Genomic DNA, 12180 nt, shown 5'->3' with positions numbered 1-12180 from the left:
TCTGCTTTATTGATTATGCGAAAGCGTTTGACTGCGTAGATTATAGCAGATTGTGGCAAGCTCTCCAAGAGATGGGAGTTCCAATTCACCTTATCTGTCTCCTCAAGAACCTGTATGAAGGGCAAGAGGCCACAGTCAGAACTGGGCATGGTCTTACTGGTTGGTTTCCGATTGAGAAAGGAGTGAGGCAAGGCTGCATACTGTCGCCCTGCCTATTTAACCTATATGCAGAGTGCATCATGAGGAAGGCCGGTCTGGACGAGTCTTCAGCTGGAGTGAAGATTGCTGGAAAACGTATCAACAACCTTAGATATGCGGATGATACCACTTTAATGGCAGAAAGTGAAGCGGAATTCAAGAGACTTCTGATGCGCGTACAAGAAGAGAGTGAGAAGTTTGGGCTTAAACTGAGCATTAAAAAGACAAAGATCATGGCGTCTTGCCCTATTAAGTCCTGGAGCATCAAGGGACAAGAAGTGGAAGCTGTGACAGATTTTCTCTTCTTGGGCTCCAAGGTTACCTCGGAAGGAGACTGCAGCCATGAAATTAGGAGACTCCTGCTTCTTGGAAATAGAGTAATGGTTAGCCTTGACCGCCTAGTAAAGAGCAGAGACAATAGTCTGCCAACCAAGATCCGTATAACTCGTGCTATGGTCTTTCCAGTTGTGATGTATGGATGCGAGAGTTTGACCGTGAAAAAGGCTGACCGCCGAAGAATTGACGCGTTTGAATTGTGCTGGCGAGGACTCCTGAGAGTTCCTTGGACTGCCAGAAGATCAAATCAGTCAATATTGTCGACCATAAACCCTGACTGCTCATTGGAGGGTCAAATTCTAAAGTTAAAGCTCAGCTACTTTGGTCATCTGATGAGAAGAGAGGAGTCGCTGGAGAAAGATTTGATGTTGGGAAAGGTTGAGGGTCGCCGGAGAAGGGGTAGGCAGCGAACGCGATGGTTAGATGGCATCCTCGAGGCACTGCAGATGAAGTTATGTGATGTTAGGAAGATAGTGAGAGACCGGAAAGCGTGGCGTGACATGGTCCATAGGGTCACGAAGAGTCGGACACGACTGAACGACTGAACTGAACTGAACTTGACCAGGTGACCTCACCTCAATTTTTCTGATGCAACCACCGACCTCACTCAACCTCACCTCAAACTCAAACTGTGAGTTTGAGGCACAGTTTGAGGTCGGTTGCTCGACCTCAAAAATAAAAAAAAAAAGATAGAAAAGCTTTTTCACTTCAGAACACTAACTATAAAACGTCATGGCACAAGTCCTGGGTGGTGACACGCCAGAATGACGACATAAATTTTAAACAACATTTAATATGAGGCTTACTTGTAGAGTAAAAAAAAACTGGAACATTTGCCAGCAGAGCTACTGATTCATAGCAGGCTAGCCTAATAACGGCAGTGCAATTGGTCAGTTTCAACTCTTCAAATTTTATTTTTATAATTTGTTTTGATATGGTGACTTTTGACCTAATTCCCGCTATAATGCTTGAGTGTCCTTGGCGCTTCTGGATACGAACCCCGAAGGCCTGCAGTGAAACGCCGCACATATCTGTGACCGTCAAATAGTGTTTCCTCTATGACAAGGAAGTAATAATTTCTTGATGAAGACATTTTCTTGCGATTTGAAATCGAATCTGATGACAAAATCACAAGCAATCTAATGTTTCTTCAGTGCTACATCTTTGCTACAAAAAAAAAACATAGGTCGACCACTTTCGTATATATGGAAGTTGCAGTACCATAACATTCTTTTATCAAATTGACTTCTGACGTGGGACTTATCACAAAAGGCGGACAGAACAAAATGTTGCCATAAGCAGAGACGCTATAGTTGCGAAAAGGTAGAGCGTGCTTGACTTTTGACATTGCGCTACGTTCGGTAATCCTGACGAGTGGGTTGGGCTGTATGGAACAAACGCCTTGACAAATTATTGGAAAAATTGCCCTCCCTTCTACTTATAATAATTAACCGTGAATTTGCAGCCCCAAAACAGTCCTTTTATCATTGATGTAAATTAAAGAAATAATACGTTGGATTAGAGATAATTCGCACATTACCTTGAGATGCCGAGAGAAGCTCAACCGCTGGTTCCTTTGTCCGCACGGCTTGTCGCAGTAAATGCATTCCGAGTTTACAGTGCTTTTCATTTCTTTTGCGTGGCTATTGTAACGGAAATGGCCTTCGATGTCTTTGTAATCCGACAACTGCGCGCGCACACATCATTTATCGACATATTTAGATTTTTTCGCTATATCTGCCATAACCACACCTGTCATAACCGCAACCATGTCATGCCCCCTCGACGCCGCCGAACGCAACAATGCGATAGACCTCAAAGGGCAGACCTCAGCTGGAAAGGGCGGAAACTTCCGTCATAAATTATAGCAAGTCGTCGACCACGGCCATGGCTGCGTGTCTTCGCTTGAAAAAGACGGCCACGCTAAATGGCGAAGAGCATAGCATGCTGTTTAGATGCTGCCTTTTTTTTTTTTTTTTTGCCGTTTCGGGCGGCTCACCGACGCTGTTTGGGGGCGACTTCCAAACAGACGTTCCAGGGACGATTGGTGTCTATGAGAACGTGGGGCTGAGATACCAGCTTCTTGTCGCGTCGAGAGAACCACGCCCACTGGGAGAATGAAGCGCAACACTTAACCCATGCTACGGGAGTTGTTTCGTTTTTCTTCGACTGCACAATATCCGTCAGCGAGGGCTATTGGGACCCTGGACTGAGGGTACCACTCCTCGTCCCTCAATATGTAATCGCCATATCAGGAATAAACGTTTTTCACTCACTCACTCAAGAGAGGAAGACTAGCGGGTGGTGAGCAGGGTGGCAACGCGTCTACACGGAGGAAGAGCAGAGTTTGAACACTGACTAGCGTGTCCCTCCTGCGAAACGATGAGATGGCTGCATGGTCGACAAGCGACAGAAGTCACCGCAGCCGCCGCGGCGTTCCGAGAAGCGAGAAGGGCCTGTCTTTATATTTCTTTAGACTAACAGGAATACGGCGTATTCCTTTTGGCCTGTTACCTCCGACTGGCGTATTCAATACGCCAGTCGGAGGTAACGCACAATCAAAAGCCATAGAAGCAAAAAAAAAAAAAAAATGAAAGTTGCGAGAGGAAGAATCTGAGAGTTGTCTCTTCTGATTTTTTTTTTTTTTTAGGGGGAGGGAGGAGGGGGTGACGATTGGCCGTACCGCAGAAAAGCGGCCGGTTCTGAGTAAACAGGTGCACAAACGCGAGAGGGGGCACTGGTAAGTGACTACACAAATTGAAAATAAGAAGTGAGGAAAAATAGGGATGGTGCAAGTGTACTGAAAAACTAAAGAGAAGAGGAGACGCAGATCTTCACTCGCGCATTCACACGCTCGAGCACCGCGCACACATCTCGCTCTCTCGCCCACACTGCCACTGTCCTTGTAACTCTTGGCCCCGTTGACAGAAACGCACTTACAAATACCTAAAACACACAAACTCCCAGAAGGAACCCCAAAACACAGACTGAGGCGAGCGTATGTGCAGTGGCTTACTTTCCAAGAAATGCCGAGGGGTTCTCGGGTCCGCGCTTTGTCCGCTAGTTGTAGTAGTAGAAGTAAAAACATTTATTTTAACAGAGGAGTTCGCTAGTTGAGATCGGACACCGGCTGCGGAGCCGAACGAGCAGAAGCCAGCTTACGAACAAAAGGCGCGCCCGCCAGTTTGGCTCCAAGCTGTAATTATTCTCATATGGACCCCAGCTCATGAGGCGCTCAGCGGGAACTCACAGGCGCATGCTCTAGCCCGAGAACTCAGCTACCGGGCGGAGCACCCTCCTCAGCCTGCCGCTTCCTCTGACACTCCGCAAGGCACTCATTCACGCCTTGTTACATACACGGACATCCTTCAGCATTATCGGCTCGAACGGTGTCTATACCCCCCTGCACACCGGGAACTATCCCGGCGCGAGGCCGTCCATTGGCGCAAAATACAAGACGGAACCTTTCCCAACCCATGGCTATATATAGCAAAATTTTCCCAAATCTTATTGCACCTAGCTGCAAACACTGCTCACAACCGGCCACACTCATTCACATGGTGTGGACATGTATACGACACAACGCAGACAATACAGCTACAAGGGATGCGTGGGAGTCCCTCCTGCGTACCACCGAGCTCGCCCAACAGCGCCAGCTCATTTTGCGCGCATTGGAGGCCGCAGAGTCCCAAGGGATCCCTGCTGACCTTCTCTAAGCAGTGCAACCAGTCTTTCGGCTGGTTCCCCTTCTTTAGGAGTAAATAAAGAGTTTATCATCATCATCCAAGCTGTAAAACAGAGGGGAAGCTCTCGATAAACAAACATGTAAATGAAAAAGGCGCAAGCTCCCGTAGTGTATGAGAAAGGGATGACTGCAAGCAGTCGTCAGTCACCTGTCTGTTCTTCAATGATTCTTCGAGAAGGGCACATTAAATTCATCATTTTATGTAAGGGTTAGTTTAATGTCTAATGACTAATAATAATAATAATATTAAAAGAGTGGATTGCACTGTTGCAACTACGATCTACCGTCCTATTGCTTTCTTTCGTTTTAACTCGTCCCATATACAACAGCAAAAGCAGATTTTATTTACTAAAATACAGTGTTCGTGGGGTGAATTCTCGTCAAGCCATTTATCTCTTGTCTCTTCTGCATCCTTGTTCTTTCCATATGCCTCTCTGAAACCTCCTCTCTCGTGCCATCCTCCCCTAGCAATTCCTTGGTTGCTGGAACTTGCGCTTCCCTCTTTTCTACTATTCTAGTTTGTTTTTTTCTTTTTACACCCGCGTAGGTCTGGAAACCCTTCGAGTTTGCGCAGACTTTCTTACTTCCCAAACTCGCACGGAATGGTGGTGAGATCTTGTTTCACAGGCTTTCGAGTCTGCAGCCGTCGTCCGACCCCCCCCCCCCCCCCCCCCCCCCGTGCACTCGTTTGCCGCGCTGCACTTTACGCCCCCCCCCCCCCCCCCCGCGTTTCTTTTTTTCGTGTCGAACGCAAACGCACAGACGCAAATCGTTCGTTACGTGCGCGTTGGTAGCCAAAAGAGTGTACACGACAGGCATTATGAAAGGTGTTTTGCCGGCTATTTTATCACTGTGGGAAACAATAATTTAGACCTCACAAGCCGACCTCACTAAGTTACGACCTCACTCAACCTCAAACTCACGCATAAGGTTGAGTTCTCATTTGCTGACCTCACTCAAAAATATTTCAGGTGCGGCCGACCTCACCTTAACCTCACCTCACTCCGTGAGGTTGAGGTCATTTTGAGGTTGAGCTATAGACATTGTCCGGCGGCTTTATATGCGCCCCTCCCATGGCCTGGACCTGCATTACTGCTGAATTTGTTACTGAATTACTCAGTGAGTCTATAAATGCTATATGCAGGGGTTGGCTGCATTTAAGGATTTCTCAGTTACTTCACAGAGAGTGGGAATACGTTCTCTTATTGAGAATTGTTTACGAAAGCAAGCCTGGAAATGGTTATCATAGCATAAGGTTGATCCAGTCCTATTAGCGATTGCCTTCTTGACCTCCTTGTCTGAAACTAGAAGGATTGATCAATCTGTAATTTTTCACGCTTGCAGCATCTCTTTTTTGTGTGGTGAGGTAATTTAAATGCTCATCCGTAATTCCGCTATCATGAAGGTTGTAATTAATTCTTTGTAAACGAATGGCCGGTTTTTTGAGCATTCCCTCATCTCGCAGACTCCCAACAGCCTTCCATATATTGTTGCTGGACGATCATCATTCAACAATGTATTTTCTTTAGCGTAAGCTGGCTCGAAGAACTATTTTACAAGCATTTAAAATAATAAAATCTGTGGACCATTGGCAACGGGTTTCCGGCATGCATTATATATTAAGAGAATTTTCATGCCACAACGCGGTGCGACGAGCAGACACATTCCCGTATGCGAACATCCAGGCGTCAGATATGGCGTCTACGAAGCCGTCTTGCTAGACATCTAAACAATTGGAACGCACACATGGCCAATAGCTCCGCAGCTGCTGAGAACTGGGGGCGGGCGGTTGATTATTGTTTCATTTGGGAGATGGCGGCCAAAGTACTACGCTAGGGCGGCCAAACTTTTTTCTATTGAGAGGTTGCGTTGTTCATTGATGTCGCCAGAATAAGGTCTGGTTACTCGGCGCCATCGCGTCGGTTCCTCTTTATCCGGCGGAGGATTACGGCCGAAACGGGATTTTAACCACCATTCCCTAACACGGGAGTGGTCTCCTTTCCTTCTCACCTCTTTCCAGTTTACACGTTCTTCATTTTTACCTTCCTATGCTTGAGTGATAAAAAAACATGCGTCTGAACGGATAAAACGATAATTAGTTTCTTGCGTTTTTTCTGCATTTCATCAGGCACATCTAACACTTCCGAACAATTTATCCCTAGCAGAAATTTGCTTTAGATCCTGACTGATGAGTTACATAAACACTACATTGAAAATAGATAATGACTTATCTACATACAAAGCACACAATGAACGGCAGGGGATGGTCAACATGGCAGATCGTCAAGTGAAGTAACGTCGCTGTGTGACAGGGTTGGTCAACAGGTCCCAGACGACAGGATCTGTTTTGTAGTGGCGAATTTGCCGCACTCTCGAAGCCGATAATTTCTGAAGGCTGAGAGGGACTCTCATCGTCAGAGTTACCACGGTTGAATGGATTGAATGAAAAACACCACATGAGACAAACATCAAAGTTCACACGGTGCCCCTGAAGCCAATTCGCTTCAGATACACCGTATGTTCTCGATTATTCTCCTTAAACGCAGACCGTGAGTCCTCTTGACCAAGTTCGACCAGTAGTGAATACGGTGTCCTTAGCAGCCATTAAATTCACTCCACGTCTAGGAATAAGCATGTCAATGGCGTTAAATCTAAGCTGTAGCGATGATTCTGTGTAGCAGCGTTTCACAGGCCGTACGATGGACATATCGTTCATACGAGTTGTGCTGTCAGGGATCACTTACTGAAGAAAAAGAGAGTTCCCTTTTTGTGATTGTCTTGTTGTCATCTTTTGTCAACTCCGTCCATGTTTGGGCTTCAACACCCATAATGGTAGTCTAAAAAAAAAATCAAATGCAAATGAGGAAGCAAAATCAACAAAGGTCAGCGAAGCACCGTACATGCAGAAAATAAGCGTTTTTTATTTTAAAGCACTTTATACTGATTACACATCAAATACTTTCGTTTACGGAACGGCCATTGACAATCAAGAACCAGCCACGTTGCGGAATACATCTTATGGGTCGAAACAAGACATGGTTCAGCGAACCGGGTGTGCCAGTTGCCAAAGGACGGCATAGTATGTACTTTATCTTGTTGAGCCAATTTTGTTGATTATATTATTTATTTCTTGTAATCCTCTGAATATTATTTTATTTTTCCAGAACGGCTATTTGGCGAGATCTCTTTTCTGTTTTTTTTTTTTTTAGCTCCTGCTCACCGGACCTTTTCCTGTCTTATACGATGTAACCATATTAGCGCTAGCTGGGACACCAAAATATCAAGCCTAAATTTCATCCTAGAGGAAACGGAAGCAACCCAAGATAGCCGTAGTCTCCACATGCATCAATAGAAAAATATATAAAATCTAGTAAAAATAAAATAAAATCTCTTCCGTCTTAAGTGTAAAGGCGATAGCATTAAAGGGCCTCATCGTCGCCTGTTCTGCGCGTCGTGCGGTTGACTCAGACAACGGCTCGTCCTTTTGGTTTTGAAGCGAAGGCTTCACTGCGCTAGCTGCGGGGCGTTTAGCGTATGCCGCAATGTGACCTTCAGCCGACCTTGAGCCGCGTGTCTCGCGGCGCTCGGCTTGCTCGCCGCCCGCTTCTTCTTCGCAAGTGTGGTGCACGGAGCGGGCGGTGTTCCATTCTTTTTTTTGCTGCTGCTTTACTTCTTCTTCCAAACATAATTCTAACCAGTACATATCGCCGGTCTCCGCAGATGGATGAAAGGATTGATAAATATCAACGTATTGTTCCGCCGGAAATTGAGGACCCCTACACGCTGGCCTAGAGGAGGGGACCGGAGCCTCCGCGACTAAAGGCTAGCAAAAAGGTCCTGCCTTCTTGAAGCTTAAACCACCAGGCGGATGGCTTGTCGCTGCAGGGCGATGTCTTCGCTCCGCAGCAGGGCTTCCCAGCTATCTCTATCGTTAATATTTTGTCCGACCACAGGGGAGTCGGCACATTCCCAAATGATGTGGTCGAGAAAACCCCTCTCCCCTCACTGTTTGCATAAATCGTCTTAACGGTCCCCCGGTTGGATGTAGGAAGCCCAGACCGGATTAATGAAATTTCCAGCTTGGAGGCATTACCAAGCGGTCGCCTCTCTATTGTTTAATTTTTGGTCCGGTGGTGGCACCAGTTTCCTTGCCAATCTATAATTTTCAACAATTTTCGAGTAGGTTTGGATACGTCCGCCTAGGTTCTGGCAATCTGGCGTCTTGTGCAGCCTCGGCGGAGCACCGCACGGGACGTCATCACTTAGCTATGTGCAGTGCTCTCTAGCTGCTGGGCCCAGCGGAGGATATAAGCCATGGAGCAGCCGCTAGCTTGCGGGGAGTCTGTAGTACTATTCCAATAAGGAGGCAACAACGCTTATTGCGAGCGCTTGCTACACTCGCCTACAAGCCGAATGCTATTATCCTGCCGACATCGCTTGCCGTGAAGAAGCGGCACGTAGGAAAAATGAAGCTGAGGGAGATAAACGAGCGATTGAAGCTCCCAAAGAGCGAGAACAGAGACTTGCAAAGCGACGATGCGAGCCGGCGGAAAACTATACGCGACATGAGCAACAACAGAGAAACGATTCGACCGCATCCACAACCACTACGGCTTTCGTAATAAGGGAGTAATTACTCATTGACATTCACCCAAGCGCAGCCATGCGGCTACAAAAGGAAAGCTATGCAGCTTTCTCAGAAACTTCGTAGCTAAAGAAAATTTCGTCCTGATCCGGGATCGAGCCCGGGACCACCGCCTCTCCAGGGCAGTTGCTTTACTAACTGATCAGAATAGTCAGCAGATCAGATGGTAGGGCGAGAGCGAATTTATCAATAGCTCGAAGTGGGAATGGTGTTGGTCGACCTACAACTGCTTTCGCTTTGTATACCCCGCTTGGCTTAGTTAATCCACTGCCAATTTTCTTTTTAAATCTTAACAGCATTCGTTTTCAATGGCAACGTCACTTCGTGCATGATTGCTAGCCCTTAGTTAGAATGCTTTTAATTGCAGTTAGCATCACCATACGTATTCAAGACAAGCCATTAAGTCAAAGTCAACTATGTATTCACTCGGTCCCCATTTAACACGCCTGAACCAACCAGCCATCGTGACCTGTGCGTAGTGCGCTTTTGTCTTGCAGCCGATGTGCCTGGGCTAGACCCGAAATACCAGCCCTAATAAGCCCAGATTTATTTTTTTATATTGCTGTTTGTATATTTTACACGAACTACTTCACTAATTTAAGCCACATTTGGACGTTGTCCTGAGTTCACCAAGTTTCTTTAAGCTTCCTCGGATTATTCGGTGAGGAACAGCGCACTCGCTGGCGACGCCGGATGTTCTGCGACGCGGGGCCCTTAGCTGATCGCGTAAGATGGCACTACGACACACACAACGACACGGGCGTGGCATCGACGCCGGCCGAGGAATCATCCGATGTACTGGGTACCGGAAGGGCAATAGTATCAACAGAAGCATTTCCCACGTTCTCATACTGGAAGCTGAAAACACAAGAGAGATTGTCTCCTGCTACAATGGGGCTCGAGCAAAAAAATAAAAAAACGCTATGTATCAATTGATTGCTCAATTTGGGACATTCACCGCTCCGCAGGGTTCTATCTCAAGCATGCGATATGAGAAGACCTACGTCCTTGAACTAAATGAAAGGATGGACTGCGTTACAGCTAAACTTCGGGTTACACTCTATGTTCTAGTCGATACCTAGGCTTTAGTGCACGCCAAAAAGTGACCATTACAGAACATCGCCGTATAACTCTACTCGGTGGAGACATTTAGAATCCTCACCAGTTTTCATCCTGCAGTCCACACACACTCTTTCCAAGGTAGCTATTTTAGCTCCATTAAAATATGCATGGAGTTCCGAACATCAGTGCTAGGGAACGTTCACTCAGTCTCGTGACCGCAATTTCTCTGATAATCTCACCCATCAACCACCTCAAGCACCCCAGACAAATTTCTGGCCTTACGCAGCGACCCGAGCGCCTGTCGTGAGCTACCGAAAGAAAAGCAGCCGGAGAGCGCGAATTTATGACTTTATAAGATTTTATAATTTTATTATTTTTTTAAGGTCGTTATTTGTCTGAAATTACCAAAGTCAAGCTCAAAAACTTGCCTGTAGCAAAAGCGGAGCGAATATCCACAGACATGAGTCAAGTGACTTCACACGCGGAAAGTTCCCCGCAGAAATCTCTAAGACATAAGCCACAAAGTTCAAAGTTTCAAACTTCACTTCCGCTGCAGCAGAAGCGCGGTAGCGTAAGCACGGATTTTACTAAACAAATTTACAGTTAAAAAGGCCCAGGAACAGAACTTATTGCTCAGGCGAAGGCGGTGCAAAAAAAAAAAGTGATTAGAAGATGCGGAACTCCTAGTCCCGAAACGACTCGCAGCCAGCTCTGCGTTGTCCATAGACAAGCAACGACGAATATAGCGGGCGTCGCTCAGCTCTGTTCCCAGTCTGCTGCACAAACTCGAACTCCGAGCTCAAACAACTCAGCACCCGCATACATGCTCTCCTATGAAGATTAGATATCGGATTGTCATAACATTGAAGCGGCAGCAATGCGAACCCATGCAATACCTCATCTCTCCAGCAAATGCTTCAGACCTTCCTTTCCAAATAGATGTATGCGTTCATTCAAGAGTGATAGAACCTAAATAGCAATCACCAATAAAAGACTCCATAAATATAATACTGTTACCGCGCATCATTGTTGATTGTTTTGTATCGAAAGTATCGTTTGTCTGATCTTCAAACGTTATTGCGAGCCTATCTATGAAACGTACTTCCTTATTAAAAGCAGATGTTATGGTGTTATTTAGAGCTTACAATTTGGTATCCGCAAAACCACGTCCGTCCGTCTGCCCACCGTATCAGAAAGCTCGCAATGCCATACCCGATTTAAATTCTAACTTCCTACCTAGGCCCCTTGAATAATCAACCGGAAGCTTGTGTGGCTCAAGGTACAGAGAAAGGAGAGAAGGAATCTGCTCTGATGTTTCCCTCGCCACGGAAGATGACGACGTAACGTGACGCATGCTCCTTCTTTCGGTCGCTGCTCGAGCGATCACATTCAAATCGATCGCTACTGCACATCAAGCCAAGCTGCGCTCAGACACAGCTACGCGGTGACATCGGCTGTGGGCGGAGCTTGAGAGAACCCGCTCACCGGTGTGCTCTGCTCCGTGTGCCCCTGCTTGCACTGGGGCGGCAGTCCGCTAACGGCGACCGGTGTGGCGCACCAGTAAATGTTTTCGCACATACTCACGCTCGGTGATTACGCAAGGGAATGAGCAACGACACAGCAACGCATGCAGTCCTAAAGTGGGGCGTATTGCACCACAAATTTATAAAATTTACTCCAAAAATGTCATTCTAAAAACCAAGATTTGAATAAATTTCCGTGAATACTGCCATGCGTTTTCTTTTTTTATAGCCGGACATTTCTTAGAGAAGCAATAAAAATACACTTTATCGGTCTTACATTTCCTTTGTATTGTAGGTTCGAGCTGACGCCAAAGAGTTCTTCGGGAGACTTGATCGTGCCGTTTCCGTGTTTCCAGATGTAATTCGTATCGTTATTGATTCGTAGACACACAGAAATCGTCATGTCCGATAGGTAAGTGAGCCCTAGACAAGGAAGCAATGTTTAAAATGCTGAGCTCGGTTTTCAACACGTTTTTTTTTTTTTTTTCATGCAAAAAGAACACAAAAAACTAAAACGCAATAAAGATAAGTCTTTCATTCAGATTTGCAATTCGCTGACCTTCGCCTGTAATTCTAAGACAATGTGTACTATATATACAAAGTGCTGCATTCGTACAAGTTCTCTCTCTCTCTCTCTCTTAGGCCCTTTTTTGCAACCGGAGCTGTTTCTG

General features: G+C 46.2%; 1 protein-coding gene across 1 annotated transcript in view; it reads right to left on the bottom strand.

Annotated features, from left to right (window-relative positions):
* Window positions 1-12180, bottom strand: part of LOC146186776 (uncharacterized) — a 63944-nt gene that overhangs the window by 15358 nt on the left and 36406 nt on the right. Inside the window, exons 9-10 of the mRNA XM_084607397.1 lie at window positions 11787-11932; window positions 7024-7116 (exon numbers count right to left, since the gene is read on the bottom strand). Of these exons, the coding sequence (XP_084463523.1) occupies window positions 7024-7116; window positions 11787-11932 (239 nt within the window). The remainder of the gene's footprint in view (window positions 1-7023; window positions 7117-11786; window positions 11933-12180) is intronic.

This window comes from Amblyomma maculatum, chromosome 6 (genome assembly GCF_055883805.1).
Source record: "Amblyomma maculatum isolate TAMU_Amacu chromosome 6, ASM5588380v1, whole genome shotgun sequence".
NCBI lineage: Eukaryota > Metazoa > Arthropoda > Arachnida > Ixodida > Ixodidae > Amblyomma > Amblyomma maculatum.
The sequence above is the reverse complement of the archived record's forward strand: the minus strand, read 5'-3'. Positions and strand labels throughout refer to the sequence as shown.